The 27,404-nt window shown below is 34.0% G+C and overlaps 1 protein-coding gene across 3 annotated transcripts; it reads right to left on the reverse strand.

Moving 5' to 3' along the window:
- Positions 1-298: 298 nt before the first annotated feature.
- On the reverse strand, positions 299-25,982 carry Med (Smad/Smad4 homolog Medea). 3 transcript variants are annotated; one of them, XM_089240143.1, is made up of 13 exons: positions 25,322-25,949; positions 24,342-24,633; positions 23,518-23,692; positions 23,344-23,373; positions 23,046-23,192; positions 16,365-16,583; positions 15,764-15,889; positions 15,324-15,419; positions 13,686-13,748; positions 12,611-12,794; positions 10,279-10,447; positions 8,222-8,360; positions 299-5,982 (listed from the first exon to the last, which is right to left on the reverse strand). In XM_089240143.1, exons 2-13 carry the CDS (start codon positions 24,576-24,578, stop codon positions 5,771-5,773), a joined length of 1,797 nt encoding a protein of 598 aa, XP_089096269.1. In that variant the 5' UTR covers positions 24,579-24,633; positions 25,322-25,949; the 3' UTR covers positions 299-5,770. The 3 variants fall into 3 exon arrangements, with proteins under 3 accessions (XP_089096269.1, XP_089096270.1, XP_089096271.1); XM_089240144.1 differs by having other exon boundaries at positions 3,753-5,982; positions 25,703-25,982; XM_089240145.1 differs by lacking the exons at positions 13,686-13,748; positions 15,324-15,419 and having other exon boundaries at positions 4,461-5,982; positions 25,322-25,952.
- Positions 25,983-27,404: the final 1,422 nt, after the last annotated feature.

Genomic DNA, 27,404 nt, shown 5'->3' on the forward strand with positions numbered 1-27,404 from the left:
ATCGTTCTGGGATACCGCGCCCGCAATGCTGTTAACAAGCACTTTTTTTAGTGGGTACCATAAGAATTATCTCTGTTCATCTCTCAAAATTTTTCATGGTGACGGGTTAACCGAAATTAGCGACAAGTAAACGAGGGTTGAATAACATTGTTGTCTATAAAAGCTGGAAGGGCCTGAAGAAAAACGACGACCTAACGAGGTTTTACTGTATATATATTTTTAAGGTGATAGTTATTAGTGCATTCAAAAGCAATTTTGCTTCGGAGACAGTTCTTTTCCCAAATAAATAAAATATAGGTTTCAAACAACCAAATTTATTATGACATATACATTGTACAACAACTTGGGTATTTGCATGCTTTTCTTTTTAGATCACTCTTTTCTAATGCAATTAAAAAAAGAAAAATGCATGAGTTGCGCAACATAGTATTCGTCATATAGCCACCATTCATGCATTTTGTAACTGGAAATATGATAAACAAAGCAAAAACTTATCCACATATATATGTTCAGCATGTAGTAACATCACTCCTGGAGCACTTGTTATGCAGAGGATAACTTACCCATTCTATAATGTATCTCTTTTGAAGAAGAAAATCATGTCTCAACATTGTACATTTCAAAAAAATAGTCACTTTGCTTCCTCTATTTTCATCTCTGTAAAGTTTTCTTATACATTTTATTAGGTGCAGTAATTCGGATTTACTTTTTTATTCTCATTTAATAAAAGATCTCCATATATAGGCAATCAAAAAAAAATTAATCTTCCTTCTAAATGTTTTTGAATTCGGATTCTAGCATAGCATCAAAATTTATAATCTCATAATGCTAAAATATATTTAGTGATTTTTTTCCACAATACAAATCATGTGGATGTGAACCATTATGGGGAAAAAAATCTTAGGCTCTAGCTAGGAGAATGAACAATATTTTTTGAGTTAATAGCTGAATGCTCAGCATTGTCAACAATTCAGTTCAATTTTAAAATGAGACCAAGCATCAAATGTCACAAAATTGAAATGCACCAAAGTATATAGATGTTTTTTCTTTCGGGATCGTTTATTGTGGAAAATAAAGTCTCAATACAAAAGTAAAAACATCTTTCTGAAATATATCGACGATGGCTTTTCATTTATGTAACAATATAATTATTTGTCATGACAAATACGTTTTCTTTAGGTAGTTAAATGAGGGGTAAATGAAATATTTTGGTAGAGTAAAAATACAGAGTAAATGAACCATATCCATACAGAAATGTATGACCAGGAACACCACCAGTTAGTAATAAAAGATATACCAGATACAGAAATGACACTAGGAAAGTAGTGTAATATCTCGGCATACATGTTGGATACAATGAATGATGCCACAACAGATGCTCTCAAGTTAATGTTATAAGAGTGCATGCTTCATCCATCAGACAGTCAAACAAATCAAGAGTTTCGGAGCAGTGGTGCTGGCAATTCTGGGCACAAGATGCATACTGGTGATAGCAGGTGTTTTATACAAGGTGAGTCAGTACAATCCACATCATCGCCCTGACAGAACCGGTTAAATGCCATTGGCTAGCATGGTATTTCAAGGTTGTGCTTTAGTTAAAAAATATTAGGGCAGTGACGTCATGCACCTTATCAGAGACCACATCCACTGGGCGCAAGAGCAACTTCAACTTTAAAGGGATGAGCCAGCCCTTACTATATAGCCCTGGTTTAATACACCATTCATTTAAGGGACAAAGAACAAAAAACTACATGTTCTATAAAACAAGAGAACCATTAGGGGGCACACAAGTGAATCTACCACCACAGTGACACCTGCCATTTTAGTCACCCCACCCCAATTTTTAAGGCATTTTCAGTCATACAATGCAATGTAAAAATATGATTCATTTATATGTTCTATCCCTTCAAGTTTGCAGGTGTGATTTTGAGACTTCCTGTATAACATCAGCACACATTTAAAAAACAGGCGGAAAAAACTTGAATTAATGGTTTCACCAGTTTGACCAACAGCTGAAATAGACTGAGATAACATTGACAAGAACAAAACATTAGCAACAGACATTTAATTTTTGAAAGCCTTATGCAAGAATGTTTACCCCCATAATTGTTCGTTCGAAAAAAAAATTGGTATCCATCCCTAACTTAAATGATCAAAAAAGTGCCTCTAAATACTATGATTTCTTATTAATTAAGACAAAAAGGGAAGAAGACGACTCAATAAACTAAGAAACATATGCTTTACACCATTCTCTGGCAACATCATTTCTTCGCATTGAATATACATGCATTAAAATTCAATCAGGATATCCAACAAAGATCATAAGCTTATCGTATATTCTTGTATTATGTTATGCAGTTTTTACGATAAGAAAACATTTTTTTTTTTGAAATGCAACACTAACTGATGATGATCTTGACCACATGCATAGTTTTCTTTTTTTTCCTCTTGGGCGTGGATTTCTTTCCAGAATTCGATGAAATATTGTATCTTTGCAAATTTACAGCTTCTTTTTTTATTGCTATATGCCGCAATGGCAGTGACCAATAAACTAAAATTTAGGCGTCATATTTACAATAATGATTATTTGCCTGGCCAAGCAATGATGTGTTCGAGTAACTTCCAACCAAAATAAGACAATATTTTAAAAAAAAAAACTCAAACATCATCATAAAGGAATCAAATGATGAACATCATAACATGATCAACTATATAAATTGAAAAAAATATGAATTATAAACATGAAATCATATACATTATATGACCAGAAGTATTTAGACATTTCCCCTAAATATGTGGTGGGTTCTGGTTACAAGGTCAAATCAGTAACTCGAATGGATAATTTATTTGCACAGATTTTCCATAAAGTTACATGTATTTCCAAAAATTATGCAATTGTGATGTAGTAAAAGCTAACCATATAGTCAGGCAGCGCCACATAAAGATCATGCAATGCTGAAGAGGCTTGTTAAATGTAAATACATGGAATACACAAAAAAAAAAACCAATCATGATAAATTTCAAGATGGCTTCAGATTGTAAAATCAGCAAAAGAATTCATCTAGTCATGCCCAAACTTCAGGTTTCTGCGGCAGGGAAACCATTTTTTACACAAATAATTAACACAACCAGACCTGCTAACCTTCACACACACAGAAGGTAAAAAAATTTCCAGTAACTTTCTTACCAAAATCTGGCATATACCTTTGAACGTTTAAAATTAATTTATGGCCAAACAATTCGAATCAAAGTAAGAAGTAATACACACATAAGGTGACCATATTACCTATATTTTACAAAACATAGCCATATTTTTTATCATTTGGTGTCTAGCCTAAAGAAATTTCCAGTCTTTTCAATGATGCTTCCATGAATTTCTGATATTTACTGTACTTCCATATAGCTTCCGATACGGTAAATGTTTTTTTTTATTTTTTTCATGAAATTATTATATTTGATAGAGATTTGTAGAAACCCTCGATTTCCTGGCATCAACAATTTTTAGTAATAAATGAAGGGTTTCGATGAATAACAGTCTATGTAACATTTCTGCAAAATCTGTTTTTTGACTGAATAATGTTCCATATAGCTAACGCTCAGAGGCCTATGCGAGATTGACCTTTGTGGGGGAAAAAGATAAAAGTTTTCTTTCAGAGAAATTTTGAGTTACCATCCTTCAAAAAACATTTAAATTAACAGAAATTGCTTAATAGCATATAGTGTTTTCTTTCGATATTTTAATTATTTTTTTTCACAAAAATATCAATTCCCCCCTATTTTTTGGTCGGCTTCGGGGGCAAGAACTACCTGTGCCCCCATACACTTCTGCTTCTGTTACAGGTTACTTAGGTAGAAACCCACATATTTAATTGCTATGTCATTTTAAACAGCTGCACAATTGTGAATTCTATAATTGGAACATGTATGTTGCATCTCAGTTACCTCCCCACATGGAAACACAGTCTATGTTACTCTCAGACGAAAAAAATTTCCCCTTTTCAGAAATAATTTTCATCTGTCTCCTGTAAAGTTTGAAAAAACGACATATCGATATAGACAGTTAATTTGTCCAAACAACTTCAAATTTAGAATTTCGCTTGAAACTAGCAGTCCTGTATTTTACGGTGTATAGATCCCGATTTTCGGTAATTTCTGAAACGATATATGGTTAGCATAGTAATACATAAGGAAAATATGGTGATTGAATCATTTCCTAGCCATTAAACGATTAAATACATATATAAAAAATGTTTTAAACGTGAACAGGCCAGCATGTTTGTTTATGTTCATAAATTTAGACGGCTTTGATCACCTTTCATACAGGCTACTGTGCCTGGAGTCTAGGAGATGTAATGTCGCAAGAGATTTTTCATGTTATGGATACAGGGGTCACTTTCTAAAACTAAAAACAGTAGCAGCAAAAAAATGTGAACTCAATATTTCTTTTCTTCTATTTTTTTAAGTTTCTATTATTTTCAAAAGTTGATGGCAGTAACTGAAAACTTGAAATATGAATTCAAATTCCGGAAGGCCTGTGAATGCCGCAAAATCTGGAAAGGTGGCAGCTCTGCACAACCAATGTCATTCAAGATACAGTGAAGTTCAACTGCAACACAGTGTGGAGTGATGGTTAGCTTAATTGTCTGTGGCTTCAATAAATGGTCGATTCAGCTAGCACGGTGTCAAAGGTTGAAGACGCCTGGGCAAGATTAAAAAAATTATGAGTGCAGTAGCTTATTTTGAGACAAGTCTATGTTGTTCACATTGCAGAAACAATTTGGCAGACAACTTTACTGCCTATGAATGATTCAGCCTCATTCAAGACAAAAGCCGTGTAGTGAACTGGTTGTGCTGACATGGATATTCAGAAATCACACTGGCCTGCTCAAAGTCAGATCAATGACCTCAATCTCACAGAAAACCTGTGGGTGAACTACATTGGCCGTGAGCTCTAAATCAGGGCTTGACTAATTGAGGAAGAAAATTTAGGTGCTAGCCAAATTTCTTAAGAGAGCCAAGAGTTAATATATTTTTTTTCAAGAAAAACGATCCAAAAAAAATAAATATTTTTGCATTTCCAGGACTTAGTGACCCCTTATCATGTTGGCAAAGATCCTGACATCATTTTCAAAAACTATGATGCACTTCATATAAAATTTTATGCATCAATGCAAATTTTTTAGTCCTCACGATGACTTGGCATCTGAGATTTGACAAGTCTTGCTGTAATTGAGTACAGAACTGACGAATGCAGCATCTAAACAAAACATCCCAAAAGATGGGTCACATACTTCCCGAAAAACAGGTAGCTGCTATCAATAGCAGAAAAAAGATAGATCCATTTCTAATTATTTTCTCATTGAATAGAACAAGAAAAAACATGTACAGGTGTCCAAAAATCTGGATCATATAGTGTACATAACTTAAAATTAAACATAATTCTTTCAGGCAAAAAAAGAGAAAAATATACAAAAAAAGTGCATAAAAACAGAATTATCTACGCAACAGTGAAAAAAGAAAAATCAATATATTGGTCCTTTTTTTCCTTTTAAAATCTCGATAATTTTGAGAGCATTGAATTATTATACATTTTTTATCTTAATTCGGAATAATTGCTGCCTTAAATTTCCAAAATTTCATTTTGAGGAAAAAGGCAAATTTGATAGAATAATTTTTTTTCATATATAATTTTATAATTTTTTGGCATTTCTTTTTCTAAAAAAAATTATAGTAATTAAAAAAATCTTATTCTTGTTGTCTTTCGGTTCCACTAGTCATGTGGTCGAGGGTCATGGATGGGCATAGTGTGCAGGACTTCATCAAGAAGCTGAAGCGCCCTGTGCAGGTGAACTTCAATCCAGCAAGGTGTTTCTTTGATGCTCTGTCGCGGGTAGTCTGGCCCCCATCCTTTAACAAAGCTTAGCCTCAGAATGCACAGACGACGTAAATCATCGACACCAATGCCAGCAGCTGCAGACAAACCTGGAAATGATGAATCAATCAATGTCACAGAAGCTAAAAATTGAAGGAAACTCACAAATTGACTTCAATATTAACAACACATACATGAAAGTAAAACACTTCTCACAATAAATTATTCAGCCTGAAATATAAAACCCCTTTGAAAAGTGTTTAACCTGCTAATCTATATCACAGTATGTTATTAATACCACTTTACCATACATGCACCTCTTAAACACATTCCTGCATTGTAATTTCCAACAAATGAGTACATGCCAGAATGTTTGTTCTGAGTGTGTTTGTGTAGTCCTATCCAGGCGAATCATTTGGGGGGGGGGGAGAGGGCATTGCCCCCCCTGGCTTTTGAAAATACACTAAAAATGGTATATATATACATACATTGAGTACATGTGCTTTGCCCCCCCCCCCCCCGGAAAAAGTTGAAATGACGACCCTGGTCCTAACATATTTATGTTGCCAGAGTAATGAGTATTTCATGTTCTTTAGCCATGCTGCCACCCGTCTTTCATATTTTAAAATGAAAATGGCATATACTTGAATTTTAGAATTATGTAAGGGTATGTATTGAAGACGTGCCTGCTCTCTGCAGAGATGCCCTTTGAAATGGGATACAGGCTTGCATTCACGCTTTGAGATTGGAAACTGCAGAAAACCAACTGCAGCCGACCACCACTTTGCAACCAACAGAATTTGCACCTGGGGACCTACCATTTTCTAATGCTTATAAAGAATAATTCGTGAGACAAGGGACTGGTTCTTTCGAATTGTTTCATGGGTATTGGGGAGAAAAAGAAGCAGATCCGAGAGAAGTATGCTTGAGACCATGTGACATAAAGAAGGAAAATTTTGAATATTTTTTCCCTTTCATAAAGCCAATCATAGGCATGCATTCAAGATATTTTTATTGGCACTGCCACGGCACTCTTCATGTTTTTTCATTATTATTTGAGCAGGATATAAAGGTTTCCATGAGTAACGAGTATGCTTTTTTAAAGTAAATTTATGAAGGTTTGTAACAGCTGGCTGATGCGAAGATATACTTTGGAAAGACAGATATTTCAACTGCCCTTGCGGGGAATTGAATCCATGTCCTTTCACTTTCCGAGTGAACGCTCTAAACCACTAGACTGCAAAGGCAACAAATATCTCAATCTTTCATTGGAGTTCATGTACACTGAATGGGACGGTCGTACCTAACTCAAGCCAAAGCTCACAATTACTGACACTGCCATCAGATGGCGACTTATCTGAGGTTGATGTCACTTTGCGCTATCTATACGATTTTTAACAGCTGGCTGATGTGAAGATATATGTGAATGCCCCAGACCACTAGACAAAAAAGGCAAAGAATATCTGAATTTTTCCTTGGAGCTCGCGTGCAATGAACAGATGGATAGCAGCCCCATTCAGTGCACACAAGGTCAAAGAAAAGATTGAATTATTCGTTGCCTTTGTAGTCTATTGCGTTCACCTGGAAAGTGAAAGGACATGGGTTTGATTCCCTGCAAGAGCAGTTGAATTTTCTCTTTCCAAAATATATCTTCATATCAGCCAGCTGGTGAAAATTTTTTGTATGGATAATGGAGAAGTGACATCATTCTCAGATAAAGTGAATTTCATAGTTTAATTCACATATTTCAGCATAAATTTAATTATTTGTGATGTTTCCACCACAATAACTCCGTGAAATGATGGAAGTGAACACCCTGCACAGCGAAGATTATTTGTGTCTCTCGGATTATTCTTTATAAGCATTAGGAGAAGATAGGCCCCACTAAATCCTTGAGACTCGAATCCCTCATGATGATGCTTACACGAACACATACCAGTTGGAATGGTATTACATGAGGATTCTATTGCAATTCATACATATACCACCACATTATTTTTTAAATTAAATGCATGATACAGTAAACCCCCTCTTCATGAACACCCCCTCAGATGCAGTCACCCCTCTTTTACGGCCAAATAATAATTTCCAACCCCTGATTAACGGTCACCCCTCTTTTATAGACAAATCTTTTTGCCCATTTCTCTTTTGTGTCCACAAAAGAGAGGTTTTACTGTAATTCAGATTTTTGGTCAGAACCTCATAGGGGAATGAGTCTGAGCTGACAACAGGTGAACATTCAAATGCTACCAAATTCTGTGTAGTGATTATGCTGGTTGGTGCAAGATGTGTTCAAATGTTCTTCGAAGAACCATTCTAATTCTCTTCCCTGACTAAAAGTACACTTACTTATGGCTGGTGCTATACCTCCAACTGAATTGGGTCCAGGGATGTGACCTGCCACTGCAGCAGCTTGTGCCGCAGCTGCTGCCTGTGCAGTTGCAGCTTGTTGCTGCATCTGGCGATGGCACTGCTGGAGGTCAAAAACCTGAAGAAAATAATTACAAATTTATTTTCAAAGCTGAAAACAAAGTTTCAAAATATTTGAGATTGCTGAATGGAAAAAACACCAGTTTTTAAAGAAATCAAACGGTTGGTTGATTACATAAACTTCACATGGTTAAAGGCAAAAGACCTTTGCCTTCAACCATTTATCAGAGCCTATGCTCAGATACTAAAAAAAAAATCCAGATAAATGATTAAGGCAGTGGTTCTTGACAATTAATACTGAACAGTATTTCCGTCAAAATAAGGTACCTAGAAGGACAGTAGCAGCCACCATTTAAAATACTGAAAAACCCTTTAGCGGCAGACAATGTAAAATCAGCACTTTACAAAAAGAGCTCCTCAATGGAAAAAAAGTTGTAATAATAACTATATAAATAAAGCATTAAACACTTATGAAATACAGTCAAACCTGGTTGATTCAGAGTTCAAGGGGGAATGAAAAAGTTTGAATTATCTAATTCATCAAATGTGATCCAAAATTGACCTACGAATTACTACTTAATCCTCAACATCCATAGATGACATTATGTTACTGTTATACAAATACAAGGCAAATTGCCCAACGATATGGCTGAGAAAACGATGCCTATAACAAACATGAATCATATATTTCTGAAATATAGCAACCCAATTAAAAATGCAATTATGAAACATACATAAAATATAATACAATGGCCATAAAAAAATATTTACGGTTGTCTCATTTAAGTATGGATAGCTTGTCGATTTGCCCAAAATGTTTATCGTATTTCTTTATAAACGTATCAATTGTGTTAGAATTCACTACTCCCGTGGATAAGCTATACCATTTATGAACACCCCTATTAGAGAAAAATTCACTGCGACTAGAATAGTCCCTTACCAATTGATACTCATGTCCCCTGGTCAAAGCAGTCGATTGACACTATATCAATAATTCAGAGTCCATCCTATCCATCCCATTGAAAAAATTTTGAGAATACATTGATTATATCCCCCCCCCCTAAGACACCTGTGTTCTTCCATTGTGACATATTAAAAAAATGAAGTCTCTCTTCATAACTCAAGTCTCGTGTGTCAACAAGGTCACGTGTAGTTCTTCACTGCACCCCTTCAACCAGGTCCATGTCCTTCTGTAGGCATGGTCTCTAAAACCTTATGCCATACTCAAATGCATGCAGGATGACCTAAGCCTCAGAAAAGTGAAAGAATGACTACGAGAACACAAAGAGATCTTTTTTTAAAATGAAACCAAGCATTCTATTCATTTTTTAGAACAGAATGCTTTGTTCTGAGATTAGTATTTACAAAAATGGTTCATGAAAATCTGTTACAAAACTTGATGTTAATATCTTGGCAAATTATTCAAAAAGTATCAAGGAATTTTACTTTTAATTGCACATAAAAATTTCTGCTTTTGAACATTTTAACACACTTGACAATGACACAAATATGTTAGATTGCCTATTGACTATTAAGTTCAATCAAAGTCAGAAACAGATGTTACACAATCTCAAATAAAGATAACTTTACTAGTTAGTGAAGGAGTTGAATTTTAAAAAGCTGAATTTCATTGACACAGAAATTTTTAAGTTTAAATTCAATTTTCTCTCTCACTTTATAAATCATAAATGTTTAAATTTCTCTCAATAAAATAATATCCATTGAAAGAATAATGCTCTACCTACATTCACAATAATAACTATCAAATTTATATGTATATTTTATACACTATTTGCCGCCTAGCTTCTCACTGTGCAGGTCTGGGTTTGAACCCCAGTTCGGGCATGGATTTCTACTAACCTAACACTAACAAATTCCCTGGAGGGATCATGCTGATCCCTTGAATTTATTATTGTTATTATTTACAATATCAAATACAATTATTTCAATAATAATATTTATGTTTATAGCACAACCTTGATGTAAGCGCTGGGATATATTTTATGCACAGCATCTCCAGGAGCTCTTCCAGCCTCTCTATCAAGATAGTAACTTTGTACGAAGACACTGTAATCACTGAGGCACCTCAGCCAAACATCGCCTTCTCCCCTCAGATCTAGCTGAACACCTTTACCAATATGTAACCTAAAGTAATATAAAAAAACACATTTAGGAAATGAAAAATCTGGAACTTTGTTTTTATTATTTTAAAACTGAATACATGTTCATGGAATAAATAGAATAGTTCATAGTGCTTACTCTATTAAGGCACCAAAAAAATAAATAAATAAAATAAATAAAAATAAATAAAAATAAATAAATAAAATAAATAAAAATAAATAAAATAAATAAAAATAAATAAAAATAAATAAATAAAATAAATAAAAATAAATAAATAAAATAAATAAAAATAAATAAATAAAATAAATAAAAATAAATAAATAAAATAAATAAAAATAAATAAATAAAATAAATAAAAATAAATAAATAAAATAAATAAAAATAAATAAATAAAATAAATAAAAATAAATAAATAAAATAAATAAAAATAAATAAATAAAATAAATAAAAATTCAGAGCTATTTTAAGACTTTTAGATCACAAGATAAGGTGTGAAGCAAAAATGGGAAAATTCAAGGATGGTTATACATTTTCATATTCTGTTGAATGTTTTTTTTTTATTACAAGCAGAATGTTTAATAAATGTAACTATTTCTTGAAAACCAAACAACTCATATTCTGTAATGAGTAAATTATTTAGTTGATTTTTTTACCTAAAAATGTTTGATAAATTAATCATTAGAACAAGGTATACAGAAATATGAAGTTATAGATTCGTAACCAAATAACTTTTTGACCAGACAGAACTTGATAAGGATGCACATCTCAGTTGCTAAATGGAGATTTATTATTGAAATCAAAATGGCTAATGGCCATTCGAAAGCTTCCTTGTCCAGGCCGGGATTGAACCCCAGGCATTTGAACCAGAGTTTGGCATGACTGCCAAGCAGCTCATCAAATAAACCATCACTAAACCATAGGTTAACACTAGTTTCTTGTCAACTATTAATGAATTCATAATATTTTGCAAGAATATTTCGCTCATGATGGGATCTGAAAGATACAAACATAAAATAATTATAATGTAGAAACCATTACTAGAATCCTTATCAGACATGGGACAAATAATTTTCAACGAAGTTCTGATATTGTTTAGACTCATAGTTGAAGTGCAGCTACCCTGCGTTTTATTTTTTATTTTTTTCAAATAAATATTTGTTCCATTTTTATTACTGCAAAGCACAGTGAGACTACACTCATTACATACTCCTAAGGACACATGTTTTAATGTTATGAATTAGTAAAACAACTGCCTTTATATAGACATATAATTAATTCACCACATCTACAAAATGATATTTTTCAATAGTATCCATACTTTTTGGGCTGTTATGCCATGTTCAAGGCCTTTTTATAAGTAGATGTTTCACCCACTACTTCGATAGGCATCATTGTTAATCTTGCAGGTGGTGACACGCAAGGAGACGAAACGACCTCCTTAGAAGACTGTGATCTACTGACACTTTGGCTGAAAAATCAACCTTGTTGTTGTGGCGTGGAACAAGTGATTTGTCCATGTTAGTGTGACGTGGCAGTTTCTAATTGGGTGGGTGGGTCTCTTCAATATTTGAGTCTTGAAATTCGAATGATCAAAATTAGAAAACATTAGTTTCTCAAATGTCTTGATCTGGGTTTTTTTAATATTACTGGGAGCCAAGTTTTACTCAAATGCAATCTTTCTTTTACTTCCTGTTGAAATTTCCTTCATGTTTGAAGATCTCCATTGCTTTACGGTTCAGATGGGAGTAGAAATGCACTGCAGAAGAGAGGATATCAGTGTCTTAGTGCATGTCATGGCTCTTGAGGAAGGCATGTTCAGCGACAGCAGACTTGCCGTTTGTCCCAAACATTTATTTTTTTTAAAATTACAAATCATTATTTATCAATTATATATACATCACACATTTTGGTATTTTTTTTAGATAATTACCATCTTTTTGTGATCAAAACTAATATTTGACTGAAAAAAATTTGCATAAATCATTCTTAAACATATTTTTTTGATTAAAAGTATCAATCGAAACATAAGTGATAAATCAGATCTGCCACTTGAAAACATCTTAGTTACACAATTAAAAAAACTCATTTTGTGGGATACAGTACATTTTAAATTACAACATTGATACACTTGTAATACTGCAATAAATTAGTAATTAAATTACAAGTCCAGAAATTCATTAGACTAACCTTGGTTTCTCACTCTGTTCAGTTCTGTGAACATTGGATAATGCTCCCAAACAGAAACGGTTACCACCAGAAGGGTCAACGTAACCATCGACAATCACATTACCATAGGACGAGGATACTTTGAATGTCTCACCCACCTGCTGATCAAGCTCGAAATAGGCAATCGAACACCAGTATTCTGGGGCTGAAAAATAATGCACAGAATAAATTAAATTAGATTCTCTAATTTTGCGAAAAAACACAACTTATAGAAACAGTCATAAACTAGTAAAAACAAAGTGTTATTAACAGAAGTCAGTCTTAGTTTGAATGAAAAACAACTCTGATGTGCATATGATTGACTTTTTTATCCAAGGATTTACAGAAGAAATTTCAGTACTTGAAGCTATTTCAAATTTTACAATCAATTACATTTAAAATACAATCAATTGTCATAAACACAAACTGTAAAAATTGAAATACAGCTTCACACAAAACATGCTTGGTCCAGTCTAAATAATTTTTTTTTTCAATAGCTCATGGCTAACACAAAAATTTATTAACAGGAAAATAATTTCATTGATCCTTTTGGTTTTGAAATAACTAAATTTGCCTGTATAACGTGAAACCAAATTTGTCCACAGACAAATACAGCAATACCTCCAATGTTACACAATAGGTGGGTCCAATAATAACAAATACAAAGCTACAACAGGCAAAATTCCCAATGAGGAGGCTGAGAAAAAGATGCCCTTATAACAATTATGGATGTCATATACTTCTACATATGGTATTCTAATGGACTAAAATGATTCTTACTCAACTGTCACTTAATAACCTTTATTGGTTCAATTCAAAGAATTATTATAATCCCAAAGTAGAAAAATTCAAATTGATAGAAAATTCAGATAGTAAAATTCAAAAATTATGTTGGAATTTCAGAAATACACATTTTTCACAGAAAATCACATAATTTGGAGTTCAAGTAAGTCAAGGTAACAAAAATCAGGGTATTGCTGTATTGCCATGCAGTTACAAATACAACGAAAACAAGGTTAACATAAAATGATCATAAATGAAAATAATGGATACTCACCTGGTTGGGTAGATAGGGGTCCTTGAACAGTCATGTCACCTCCGTGAAGTTGATTGGGTTGCCCTGCAAGTTAGAAATGATTGAACGGAATGTTTTACTGTTCTATAATTATCATAATTATATCAGGCCAGTTTTTGGAAAAATGAATCTTATCTGATTAATTTCGTACTTAATTCAATTTTGGTGAAATTTAATGTAAAAAAGAACATTTTGGAATGGGCAAAATATTAATCCATTTCTGAGCTCTCTTGCTAATGTACAGCCTGGTTGAAAAGTTTTAGAACTAAGTATTTCGTAGCATTATCTTGGATTGTTTGATCACTTTACCTTCAGCAAGTCTAGTAAGTGGGAGAGGGGGAAAGATTAGCATAGTATTTTTTGCCAAAAACTGACGAATAACAGCCACAAATTGGGATAGTGCATCAAGTTTTGGTTTGTGTAAGTCTGATCACACATGCACAATGCGTTTCATGAGCTGATCCATTGGGATGGATATACACCTACATAGGACATTGCATTCACTGTTTATAGTTTGGATCATATTCCATGCGAAATGATCTCCTGCAGTGAACGAAGTTTGAACAGCATCAATATTTCAGCCAGTTCGTCTAGTGCAGTGGTTACCAAACTGTGGGTCGTGGCTCCCATGGTGTCATGTAAATGAGCTGGGGATGGGGGAGTGTTAACAGATTTTCCGAAATTAAAATGTCTTGAAATAAATTTTATTATTTTGAATTGTGAACATATCTTCTTTAACACCTCAAAAATTTCCCAAACTGCAGAAAACACATTCAATTGAGACACAAACTCATCAAGGTATGCGTTTTGCATCATATGATAAATTTTTCTAAATTTTGAAAGCAAAACTTTATCATATACCTTCATTTTCTCTAAAGACAAACACCAGCAACTGATACCATTTGGTATTATTAATAAGAGTTTGTGCTGCATATATCCATCTGTTGCAAAAAGCAAAGGCAAGGCACCATCTATAAAGTTTCTATTGGATCAGTCCGAAAACATCTCAGCCAGGCTGTTAACATGTTAAGAAAATAGCATCAAATGAGGTTTAATCTCTTCAGCAAATTAGTTGATTGTGATTATATAAACCTAAGGTGATCATACATGTCATACTTAATTTTAAGACAGAAAACATTTTCTTTACATTATATGGCAGGGCTTGACAAATCAAAAACTTATTTAGGCACCAGAAATGGCTGGAAAAATCTCCAAAAATTTACATGCCGACTGAAAATAATTCACTTCTGCTCAGTTTCTACATGCCCAGGGCATGTGTGTATCACACAATAGATTCATCTGGTTCTAGTGTCAGCCGAATACTTTAGGAGCCAATAATATTTCCTTCAAGAAAAATGGTCCAAAATAACATTGTTGTTTTTTCGATTCTTCCAGGATTTAGTGGCCATTTTTCAGGGTTGGTGGACAAGCTGACATAATTTCCAAAAATTTTATGCTGCCCTAAAATAACAATTTAGCAATCACACATATGAAATTTTAAGTGCCAATGCCAATTTTTTCAGTCTTATGGTGACCTGGGATTTGTCATGCCCTGTCATATAGTTACCCTAAATATAGGTGATTTCCCCCATGTATGTAAGATTTTTATACTTAACATACAGAAACTAGTATTTTGAGGCCTGATACTATTCTCTGGAGGGACCATTGTCTGTGTGTATGATAATGTACTTCCTCCAGTCCAGGTATTAGCTACACCTGTGAATACGAATGGCACATGATTAAATGCAATTAATATGTAGTTTATAAACTTGAAAGTAACAACAACATGTCTGTATAAAAAATAAATATCACAAATACTAACAAACAGTAAAAAGCTTGAAGAAATTTTCTCCCATGTACGGAGCTAACTTTTCGAAAACCAAAAGAACCAAGATTTATTCCATAATATCAAATCAATTGTGTACCAGACCAATCAATATACATATATTGTTATATTAAATAAAAAATTTTTACTACAAAAAAAGCAACATTAAATAATGCCTGAAATGGAAAATGGTACAAAAGCAAACAAATAATGCATCATAAAACATTTCACTCACTGTTGTTCGATGTAATATTCTGCTGCGCTACTGTAACAGGCGCTTTGGTTGATGTTGTACCAATGCCATTTATGTTGCTTGCAGGCAAATGTGGCGATAAAGGATCCAAGGCAGGGCTCCCATTCACTAGAAGACAGAGAAAAAAAAAAGAATCAAATGATTTGTATGGGATAAATTTTTTAAAGAGAAAAGTCTAAATAAAAATGGATGACATAATCAATGATATTGTTACAAAAATTATGTAAATATTCATTAATCATCATGTATTATGTTATTTTTTGCCTATAAATAATCATTAATACATTCCTCTGTAAATTTTGCTAAATTAGCAACAAACTTGGCAAATCTGGTGAATTGTGGATGTCATAGCGCAAAAGAAGTGTAAGGATCACATGAAAACCAACAAGATTATTCTAGAAGGTTTTTCGTTTCCTTATATAGTGGCAGTTTTTTTACATACAACATTGTGCAGAAACGCCGGTGATATCAAATATGCACAAATAAATAAATAAATAAAGACCTTTGATAATGTAAGACAGACATGAAATATAAATTTTAATATTCACCTCAGAGCCATCATGAGATAAATATTAATACTTACGCTGGGAAAGTGTTTGCGACTCTTGCCCAGGAGAAAAGAACCCAGGCGATGGTGTGGCCATGGGTGGAACTGAGGGAGTAGATGGTGATGTAGACAAAGACGAAGAAGGTGCAACAGATGGGCTTTGCAAAGCTGGTGGGATCTGCTGCGTGCAGACAGTTAAAGGCTGTGTGACAGGCTGTTGTGCTGGGTGCGACATGGCAGGCACAGCTGATGAAGCTAAGTAAAAACAAATGGTAATGAAGAATTTCAAAATAACAAAACTCGCCAAAGCACAAAAAAAAAAAAAAAAAAGGCAGCCAATAACAGATTTCATACAAACAATTGTAAAACATGCATGTAGCTATTTTTTCTGTTTTCATGAAACATTAATGCATCACAAACATTTGAAATTCTCATAAAATATTAATACAGTCATCACTCGTATTTGCAGGAGCTACGTTCCAGGAGTGGCCGTGAATAACCCAAAACCTAAAAGTTTGTTTTTTTAGGCATCTCATTTTTACAGTATCTGCTCTATGTGGAAAAAGTAGAGGGGGGGAGGGGAGAATCACCCCAGTGATTGATGGTGATGCGTTCTGGAAGGACCAACATAATGCCTGTTAGTTGTCTCTTCTAAATTCTAGTTAATTTTGTTAGAGTATAGTAACAAGGCTGCCTTTACCAATTTTTCTACATGTGAAAACGGTACAACAAATTGGTCTATTTCATGGAAATAATCCATTGCCAATTCTAACTTACGAAGTCTTTGCTATGTTGCTCATAATGAACTTGTCTTCTAATTCTTACTCTTGATCATCTTCATAAGGTATCGCCATGGCCGGATTAACCTATATGAAGGCCCTAAGCACTCAAATGATTTTGTTACCCTCCCCATTCCCTTTCACCACATGACCCTGGGCCTCGTGGAAAATCAGATCTGTTTAAAATTTTCGAGCAGTCATTATAAGTTTGATTATCATTTTTCGTATGTAAAATGATAAGCAGATATATTTTTTTATGGGGGGGGGGGAGAAGGGGGTTCAGAAAAAGCATTTTTCCCGGGGCCTATGATGCTACGGGTAGGTAAGTGCCGTAGAAGCCTTATGACAATTTGATCTGGCTAAAATTTTGGAGAGGGAGTAAATATGCAAATTGGAAATTAGTAGACAGGCAGCGGGTGAGGCCATACAAAAATTTGTTTTGCCTGGGGGGGGGGGGGCTATAATGCTGCTGAGATGGCTCTGGGCTTAATTTATGGAAATTGAGCGAAATCTCAATCCAAAAACTGAGCATTAACGTAAATTCTTGTTTGCAATTAACTTAGTTTCTCTGCTTTTGTGTCACCCTCAGTGATACAACTAGAAACAAGTTACTTAGCCCCCTAGGGGGGGGGGTCTGTATATAATGCAACCAATGAGGGCTACAAGCCTTTACAAAGGACTGTCTTCTCCATCTCATTTCTTTGAACTATTGGTTGCTATGGTGACTTAGTTAATTCTTTTTGATTATTTTGTTTTTTGGGCAGTTTGATCTGCCTATTCGTTGTGTTCAGTCACACTATTCCTTTTGTCCTTATATTGTGCTTAGCCTAGTAAAATAATTCACTGTGTTTGATCCGTTTGTAATAAATGTGACAATATTTTAGCACCCATTCCCCGTAATTTTTAACGGAAGTCGAGTAAACTCAGCGCCCTTCCTGGTCCAGTGCTCGGAGCACCACACCCTATACCCTCCCTTGATTGTGGGAGGCCCTGGTCAACATTTTGATAAAGATTTTCAACTGTGCAAAATCAAGTACTCTTATAATTCTACGATATATTTTTCTACTGGATGATTGATGCTGCGTGGTGGTGGTGGGGTGGGGGGGAGGAAGTGCATTAAAAAAGATTTTTTACTGACCATTTTTCATGGTGCCCCTTTTCTCCTGATGATCTAAGCATGTGCTTATTTTGCTTAATGGTTAATCCTGCCCTGGGTATCACTATAGTGTCAGAAGCAGTCAGCATGATTAATCCCTTCTCTGTCGATTTCTGAATGCTTAATTCTCTAATTTCTTTTATCTAAACATCAGTGAACACTCCAAATCCCATTAACACTCCAAAAAAAGGGTTTCCATAAGGGACCAAGTTCTCCCATTCCTCATGCAAAATACTGCATAACTTGCATACCTTTTTTATCGCACTCACAAAAAAACAGCACTTTCTACATGAGAGACATGTGGATCCAGCACTATATAGTAGCAGGTGGCTGATTGAATACAGTAATGGCTGATTGAATTTCAAGTTCTTACTTATTGATATATTTGAATGTAGACTCATTGATGTCGTATTAACGGGAAACCGCAGCAATGAAGCTGCTAACCTTCATCAATGTTTCTAATTTTCCTTGTAAGTTTTTCACTTTTAGAAACATTTAACTCTATAAAAGCCAAAATGCCCAAAAACAGCTAAGATAGAGTGTATGGGAATGTTTTGGATTTGTGAAGGGTAAGGAAGGAAATGAAAAACCTCATCATAGACGAAAACCTGAAAAAGAAGTCCAAGTTTCATAGACAGGTGAAGATTAAAAAGAGAAAAAAAAATTAATCAAAACTTGAACGAGTCTATTTTGAGGAAAAAACAAACCTGCTGTAAAAGAGATAAACAACAGTCTTGTATATTTTTAGGAGAACCAGGAAAAAACTTTTAAGTATTTTTTAAATGTTTATTTATCACTTACAACTTATATTTTGTTCCAATATGAAAATTATTACCTGAAGTGTTTTCCGAGAAAACTCTGAGATTACAATTAGAAGAGATCGTGATTACAAAAACCACAAATATAAAATCTGTGAATATCGAGGGCTGACTCTACATTGATCTCTCACTTAACTTTTCTCTTAGTTAAAAGATAATTTTCCGCACTCCTGATCAAAGATATAGCACAATAATGCTATTCACTTATATGCCTTATGCATCTTTTATACCTTGTTCCCTTACACAGATGCATAAGTGAGAGATTAATTCCAACTGGAGTGGTACCCCAAGCTACACGAGGACATTCTTTGAAGTTACTATTATCTTGGAAAAACACTCGTATCAAAAACTTTTTCATCGAAAATAACAGAAATCTCTCCAATTAATTCAACATTCCCGCAGTTTTAATACATACATACTTACATATTAACATACATTAAAAACATTTAATTAACATGATACAGTACAGTGTTTTCTATGCAGAACTCAGAATAATTTTGCTAGACACAAATACAGTACAATGCTGAACAGGGTTGTAGTGATTTAAATCAATTTATTTCAGATATGAAAGAATATTTGTTCAAATTAAGTAATAAAATTATTTATGCAGCTTTAAGTGATTTCCCTTTTGTTAAATTATTTAAATTATTGTATTTTTAAATATTATTTATAGTATTATAATATATATTAACATGTATATTAAGTATCAGAGATACCATAGTCGTACCAATTTAGGTGTTGTAAATATTGGTTTAAAAAGAAATGTCGAGGATATGATTGCGATTATGAAATCCATAGCCAAAACTATTGATTTTGTACCAAAAAAACTGCTTCCTAGCTGAATGTGTATTAGAATGGAAAAAGCTGTGATTGAAGATAAAAGAAGCATCAACATCAAACAGTAAAAGGCCTTGTCTTTAGCATATAAAAATAGATATGAACAATCATATTAACAGATGCACACTTTGAAGCATTTATTCCAAGCTCATCAGTGTTAGTTTCCAACGTGGGAATTGATGTCACAAAAGAGAAAAATGAATTTATCAAACACAACTGTGGTTCTAGGTTCCTGGCAATTGCATTAAAATTTTTACAGAAGTTGCAGCCGTTTTATGCAGAAAATGTTTTTTTTTACCCTAAGGTTGTTAATAAGTCTGATTTTGAGCGGTGGAATAGTTTTTATGTTTTGGGTAACGATGTAATTGCGGAGAGGGATATGCGATTTTGAAACACGCTAACTACAGCCAAAGCATCGACTGCCTGTGCTGAACGGATTTTTTCAGCACAATTTGTGTAGTTCATTTGAAATAGCGAAATGGATTAGGAGAGTTGACAAAAGCACCAAAACTACCATTTATAATGAAGCAAATGAACGATTATTTAGGGTAAAATAATTCAATACAATATACATAAGATATCTATTCAAGAAATGTAAGGTTTTTCTATTTTTCTTAATAAAATGTCCTGATATATTTATTTCACAAGTATATGATTATTTAGTTTGCAAATATTTTTTAAATAGTAGCTATTTTTATAAATTAAAATTTATTTAATTGTATATTCTAAGAAAATGTAGATTAATGGCTAGTATGTTAATAATATACATATATGTATATATATGTTTATTTATTTTAACATATATATTTTGTTAGAAAAATCAATAAAATCAAAAAATCGTGATTTATATAATCTACAACCCTGACACTGAATTCACTGATAGCTTGAAATAATTAAAGATGCTCGAATGAGCTTCTTTTCGCTAATAAATCAATTGGATTACTAGCAAGTTACATAAATGCCAATTCCCACACTTGAAAACATTGTAATTTGTCATGTGACAAAATATTTTGCTGCCGAAGAAAAAATTTCATACAAATAAAAAGGGAAAAACAGGGATTTTTTCAAAGGATTGCATATGGTGATCATATGACCAATTTTCCAGGACATTGTCATATTTTCCAGTCATTTTGGCCACCCTAGTTTTTAAATAAAGATTTCCCATTTTTTTGACAAAGCCTATTTGAATTTTTATCTTTTACTGAAACCAAGGATTAAAATTGTTTTAGCAACTTATAAATTATGTTATGATAACCATGGCTATAAATATGAATATTTCTATTTCACATTTGCGATGTTAAACATTATTTTTGTAGAATTCATTTTAATCCACTGTTTATTGATATCCAGTAAAATGTCAATTCGTGCTATCTGAAAACTTTCTGCATTTTTAGGAATTGGCACTTTCGCTCTCTTTTGACATTGTATATGATGACAATTAGTGATTTCCCTTATTTGAAAAATCATTTCCATATTTTCCCCCAGGAAACATAGTAAGTCTAAGATTGCAAGGACCAAGATGTTTTTTAAGGATTTTTGATTCTCGCAAAGCACAATTTGAGGATTTTTCCATAAAGGTACAAAAAAAAAAAAAAAAAAATCAGAAGAATCTGCTTTCCGATCAAAAGATTTTAATAAGTCTACATAATTAGAAAGCTTCTGAGTAAATCGAAAGTATTGTACCTATGTAGTTCAGATACTCCAGGGTACCCAACAAAATCTGCTTGATCATTTTCCCTGACCAATACTCAAAAATTTCTCTGATCAAAACTCTGGAAGAAAAAAATATAATTCAAAATCTTAACCTTCCAAAATTTTGAATTTTTGTTTTTTGAAATTGTTTTTTCCCTCTCCACACAACTTCTTCCTGACTTCTATCAAATATTTGCATATTTCCCTGACTTTCGCCAAATATTTTACATTTTTCCTGACCAATTTTCTATCTCCCTGACTTTTCTACCTCATTGGGAACCCTGTATTTCTTTTACTCCAAGATACTACTGTTATAGATAACCATGTTATTCAAACCTTCCCCAAAGTAAAATGTTTCACATTGTTCTAGCATTGTAAGAAGTTCTTAGCAGACTGAAAATGTTCTTTTATATTACCATATAATAGTGTTTTTTCCACATAATAATTTTTTTTTCATTCTTTTCTTAAAACTATTCCTGAGTTTGTCCTATAGCAACACCTGTAGTTCTGCAAAGTGTCACAGTTTTTGGTATATTCTGATTCAAGGCAAACCTGATTGTGAGCAATCACTCTTAACCAATAACCAGGTGCATTCACAATTAAAAGATGAATATATAGGAATTCCTCGCTTTACACGATTTTGCTTTAACATGATTTTTAAAAGTTGATTGTAGGAATTCCAACCTGCAAAATTCGGCTTGGAATTGAACTTTAATCCTGAAAATAGTCTTGCAATTTGAAGATATAACATAGTTAAATTCTTTGATGAAGAAATACGGTGGATTTGATAATGTAACCGAGACAAATATGAGGGAAATTCTCAGATACAACTTCCAAGATCTCACTGAGGAATATTTAGTAACACATTGACAATGGCATGAGAAATTTAATGAAAAAAAAAATAGTTTCAGCAAAACTAGAATTTCCATATTTGTGGAAAATGTGCAGAATTTTCTGGCTTTGCTAATAAAGTTTTTGTAAGGAGATGAAAAATGTTGTTTGAAAACAACTTGCCAACTGCGAATCTTGAGTATTTCATTAAAAAGAGTTATCAGCCTATCATACCAGGCTTCTGAAGAAAGAAAACATCTATACTTACTAGAATCAATCAGAAGTATTGAAGACAGAGATTTTTTTCATAAGTTTAAATTAATTCATTCATTAAAAAAAAAAGTCCTTTGCTGTTGGATTAAATTTTTTTAACCCCTCTGAAAAAACATACTCCCATCTTTATCTTTCAGTTAAATTCATGTTAATTTCCATGTTAAATTCAGCTCACTTCAAGCGACTACTTTGTGGAACCAATTAATCACGTAAAGTGAGGGCTCCCTGTCTGTATCGAGCCAACCTGCATTAAAAATATCAAACATTAAGACTAGATAAGATAGAAGAAAGATACGATGCTAAAAAAAAGCCCTTGAATTTGATTTATTACCCTGGGATAGTGTTCGTGCAAACTGGTCTGATGCTGGCTGTGCAGGATGATGTTGAACTGTTTGTGGAGTATGCTGAATTGTCTGTAAACCACTTGGACCACACTCCATTTCTCCATATTCGTTTTTGACCATCTGGTTCTCATTTGCTAGGATATGGGTAGATAAAAAAACAAAACACATGTAATGTATACATTTGTTAATATGTCTGTACAGCATAAGAAAATAATTTTATGAGAAAATGTCCATTGTTACACATAACACAGAAATTCACACACAACATTTAAAAAATTTACTCACCAGAAGGCTGGAGAGACAAGCCAGAAAGGTCTGAAAAGACAAAAACAAAACAAAAATGAATTCACAATGCAAAGAATTTAAAAAAAAAAAAAAAATGAGCTGATAAATGAGAGAGAAAAAAATTAATTCATATTATTTGGACAAAATATATTTTGATCAAAACAATTTTCTCACCAATGGATGGAGAAACAACCCTTTCATAGTGATATGGGTTCACACAAACACTGTCACATTTTAGGTCAAATGCAAACTGGCAATAACGCACATGCTTTAGTTCATTCTTGTGCAAGTCTGGCCACCTCCAGATACGAGCATAAATAACATGTGGGAAGCCTTTGCGGCCAGCAACCTGTAGATATTTAAAATATCATTTTAAATAACAGCTTCAAGGTTAATTGTTGTTAGAGCACATGCACATAATACTGATACCATTCACATTGACAACCATTCCTGCCCAATAAGCACTCATATGAAAATTAATTCTCGACCACAAATACAGCGCATCTACCAACATGGAAGGTCCTATTTCTTAAAAAGTTAAAACATTATTTTTCATAGTTTTTCTTGAGGAAAAAGAATGCTTATCCCCCAAAAAGTAATCTAGATATTTTTGCGATTTATCAAGCTCTGCACTTGAAATGAAGAAAAAATCCTGGCCTGGGACCCCCTTAAAGCAGTTGGCTTTGGGGCACCTGCTTCCAATTGCGTAAGCCCCAACACATCATATCTATACTGCAATCCCAACTGTTCACAAGTTTTTGCTAGCAACAATGACTGTTGACATGGGTTATACTGATTATTCTGCGAGTGTTTACTTTGCAGTCAAAAATATGAATATTAAAATTTTTTTCTTAATGCAACAAAATTAACAGCATATGAAAGACATCCCATACTTAACACTCAATCTGATGCAAAGAAGATAGCGCAATTTTTACTAAAGAAGATATTTCAGGGAATAATGAAGGGGAGAAAACACACACGATGTCCATTAATCGTACCTGCAATCTTCCATCGAGAGTCCTTTGTATTGTAACACACCGACTGGGATGAGCACCATTTGTAGTGATAGCGGTAATGAGGCTATCCAACTCTTCCCGTTTCTCCTTCAATTTCTTTACCAAGCTCTCTATTGCACGTTTTGAGAAACTTTCGGATTCACCACCTTGTCTGTGACACATCAGACTGTGTACGATACTGAGACATGCGTCTGCAGATGTGGGTGCATTTGAGGCCATTCTGATGACTTCAATGAGAAAACTTAGCAAAAACTTGCATCATCTTGAAAAAAATCTAATAAGAAACCAAAAAAATATAAAGATAGAATGCATTTATATAATTTTTTCTCATTGAGTTTTATTTTGAAAAACATTTACAAAAAAAAAAATTCTGTAAATTTACAAAATACAGATAATCAGTTTGGCTATCCCCCCCCCCCCCCATCACTTGTTTCTACTCGCAAAATTGGCCAGAGTTGGTCATGAGTTAAAAAAGTTCAACTTTTATCGTCTATTATAACAAGACAAATTACACAAAGTACAAAATTAGCAACGATAAATTTGGAGGGGGAATGGAACCAAAATCTCAGAAAAGTAAAAGAAAGCCCATTATTTAGGACATCTTTTCTTGAGATCAAAATCATTCTTGGCTCCTAAGAAATTTTGATCATGCTTAAAACTGTTTTCAATTTGTCAAGCCCTGGCTATTTACACATAGATAGATAGTGCCAGGACACCGATCGTTGACCCAAAGAGAATCTCAGTATGTACTAACATTTATACCTCAAATGTAAATTGTTTTATATATATTCTGTCTAGATTCACATCCCTGGAGCACTGCGTTACTCCTATTAAGTTACAGCTTTGGGCTGGTGCTCTAGTAATTCCCTTGCTACTTTATTTGCCATAACATTAGAATGCCCCCACATGAAAATTTCAAAGACATACTGAAGGGAAACACCATGATTTAAAACACAATTTACCATTCGAAACGAAAACTCTTTCAAAGTGTAGGAATCTTAACATCAATGCAATTTTTCTTCTCTTGCACCATCGCAAATTGAAATCTTTGGTCGAAACAACGACTCCAGTGGATTACTTCGAACAATGTTTCTTTTTTTTCTTTAATTCGAAGGATAACTCGAAAATATCAAAGGCATAATATGATGGGTCATTCATTCACCACATGCACACCATGTTGATGTCCATCACATAGCTTCAGGGCACATCACATGTTACAGTTGAAATGAATGAGGTGTTTACTAATTTACAGGAAATTAATATACAATAAAAAAAAATTACAAATTTTCACTAGTTTCCAAATTCAATGAAATATAATATAATAGATCTGAGAGATGCTTTACATGTAAAATTGAATGTAGGGAATCTATTGTCCAACACTTTTGAGGGTCTTTCTTAGGGTAAATTATAGAAAATCCAATTGGGAAAAAAAAACCAAATTCAAGCGATTCTAATACTAAAGGCACGGGCACAAAAATCTTGGACACTTTTCAAGGAAAAAAAAACCAATTTCAATGTTACAAACGCAATACATCTTTGATCACAATGTACACTAAACCGCAGCCATATTGAAACAACAAATTTTTGATTGACAAGTTCTTTTATCCCCCCTTCACGTAATGTGCGATGGGTTGTCCGCCATTTACAGTCTAATTTCGGTTCTCAGTTCCTATTCATTTACGTGGGTTTTTGGAACATAGAATACGTTTGAAAATATCAAAACTTGATAGAATTGAGGGAATTTCATATTTATCTCATTCTTTTAAATGCGTTAGCATTTCTCAAGGTTTATATTTCTTGCTGACTTGCATGTTTTGTCATATAAGCTGACCATATTTCTCTGGGAGAAATTGGGGAATTTTGATAAATGCTGATGTCACCATACGAGCCGTACGGTGAATTTCTGTAAACTGGAGAATTTCTGTATTTTCAAGTCCTTCTTTCTCTTCTTAAGCCGGGTTTTCCTAGGAATAGGTTTGTTGCACAGCGTGAACCGAATTAGACTATTTCGCGCCGACAGAAACTTGTTACATAATCACGCTACGCGTTTGTGTTTTTCTAGCGAGACGCATCAGATCAGGGCGGCTATATAAAATATATGGCTTTGGCATCAGCTACTCTGCATCAGGCGTCTGCATGCTCCGGTTTGAAGGAAAGGAAAATAAAACACAGAAGAGTGAAGAGAATATCGGGAAAACCGCGGCGCACGACGCATTTGACTCCTCCAGAAGCAGTCGGCCAATCACGCTGTCGTCAGGCGTATTTTGCTCTGTAGGAAAACAGTCATGCTGCTTTTCTTACTGGTGAGTGGACGGCGTATCGCGCAGGGTGAATCACGTTAAGCAACTTTTCTCTCCAGCGCGACCCAATCCGCAAGGGTAAAAGGCTTATATCCCTGGAGGGACAGAGCCTGGGCCGTGACTGGTTTGCCGGGTGAATCACGTTGCCCGTGGCACAGGAAACCTTCTCCTAGGAAAACCCAGCTTTAACCAGATCATGGCCCACCGCTCTCTCTCAATGAAGAGATACAGGTCAAGGGAGACCTGGACAAAACTGGAAAACACGCGTGTATGAACCAAACATGAAATTTTTAATCCGGTGCAATGCATTTATAGTTCTGCCATCTGCCATTCATTTTTTTTAACTATAGGAGGAGTGCAGTGTTTGAGTGATTGTAGCCAAAGCGCTTGCTTGCCTCTTCAAGAGCTTTGATTGTAGCCTTGTTGCTCTCTGTGTTTTCACGTTATGACATCTAAGCGATTCAATTCACCTGGCGATTCATTCGTGGGTACACGAACTTCCTTTATACTTCTTTCTTGTCTTTGTGTTCGTTGAAAAAAACCGATTACAGATGGGTCCAGTTTTTTCAAACAGCTCAAGAATCGTTCACAACACCGTACAAATTTTCCTATGCTCATTTAATAATCCTAGAATGAGCATAGCAGAATCTTTTAATTTAATGGCCGAAATGGCCCTTAAGATGGAGAAGATGCGGCCCCATGGACGGCGCTTCATTTACAATTCCACGGTAACGGTAACCGTATA

This window comes from Pholcus phalangioides, unplaced genomic scaffold, assembly GCF_987345545.1.
Source record: "Pholcus phalangioides strain wild (caught in Gottingen) unplaced genomic scaffold, Ppha-v1.0 ptg000012l_1, whole genome shotgun sequence".
In the NCBI taxonomy this organism is placed as follows: Eukaryota; Metazoa; Arthropoda; class Arachnida; order Araneae; family Pholcidae; genus Pholcus; species Pholcus phalangioides.

Bases quoted from the DNA above. Each gene is read 5' to 3' on its own strand.
- Med (XM_089240143.1), bottom strand. From the start codon at position 24,578: ATGGCCTCAAATGCACCCACATCTGCAGACGCATGTCTCAGTATCGTA. The intron at 15,890-16,364 runs GTAAGTATTAAT...TCTGTCTTCTAG, and splicing joins GTCGCAAACACTTTCCCAGC to TGAATGGGAGCCCTGCCTTG. The intron at 10,448-12,610 runs GTTAGTCTAATG...ATATTACTTTAG, and splicing joins GAACAGAGTGAGAAACCAAG to GTTACATATTGGTAAAGGTG.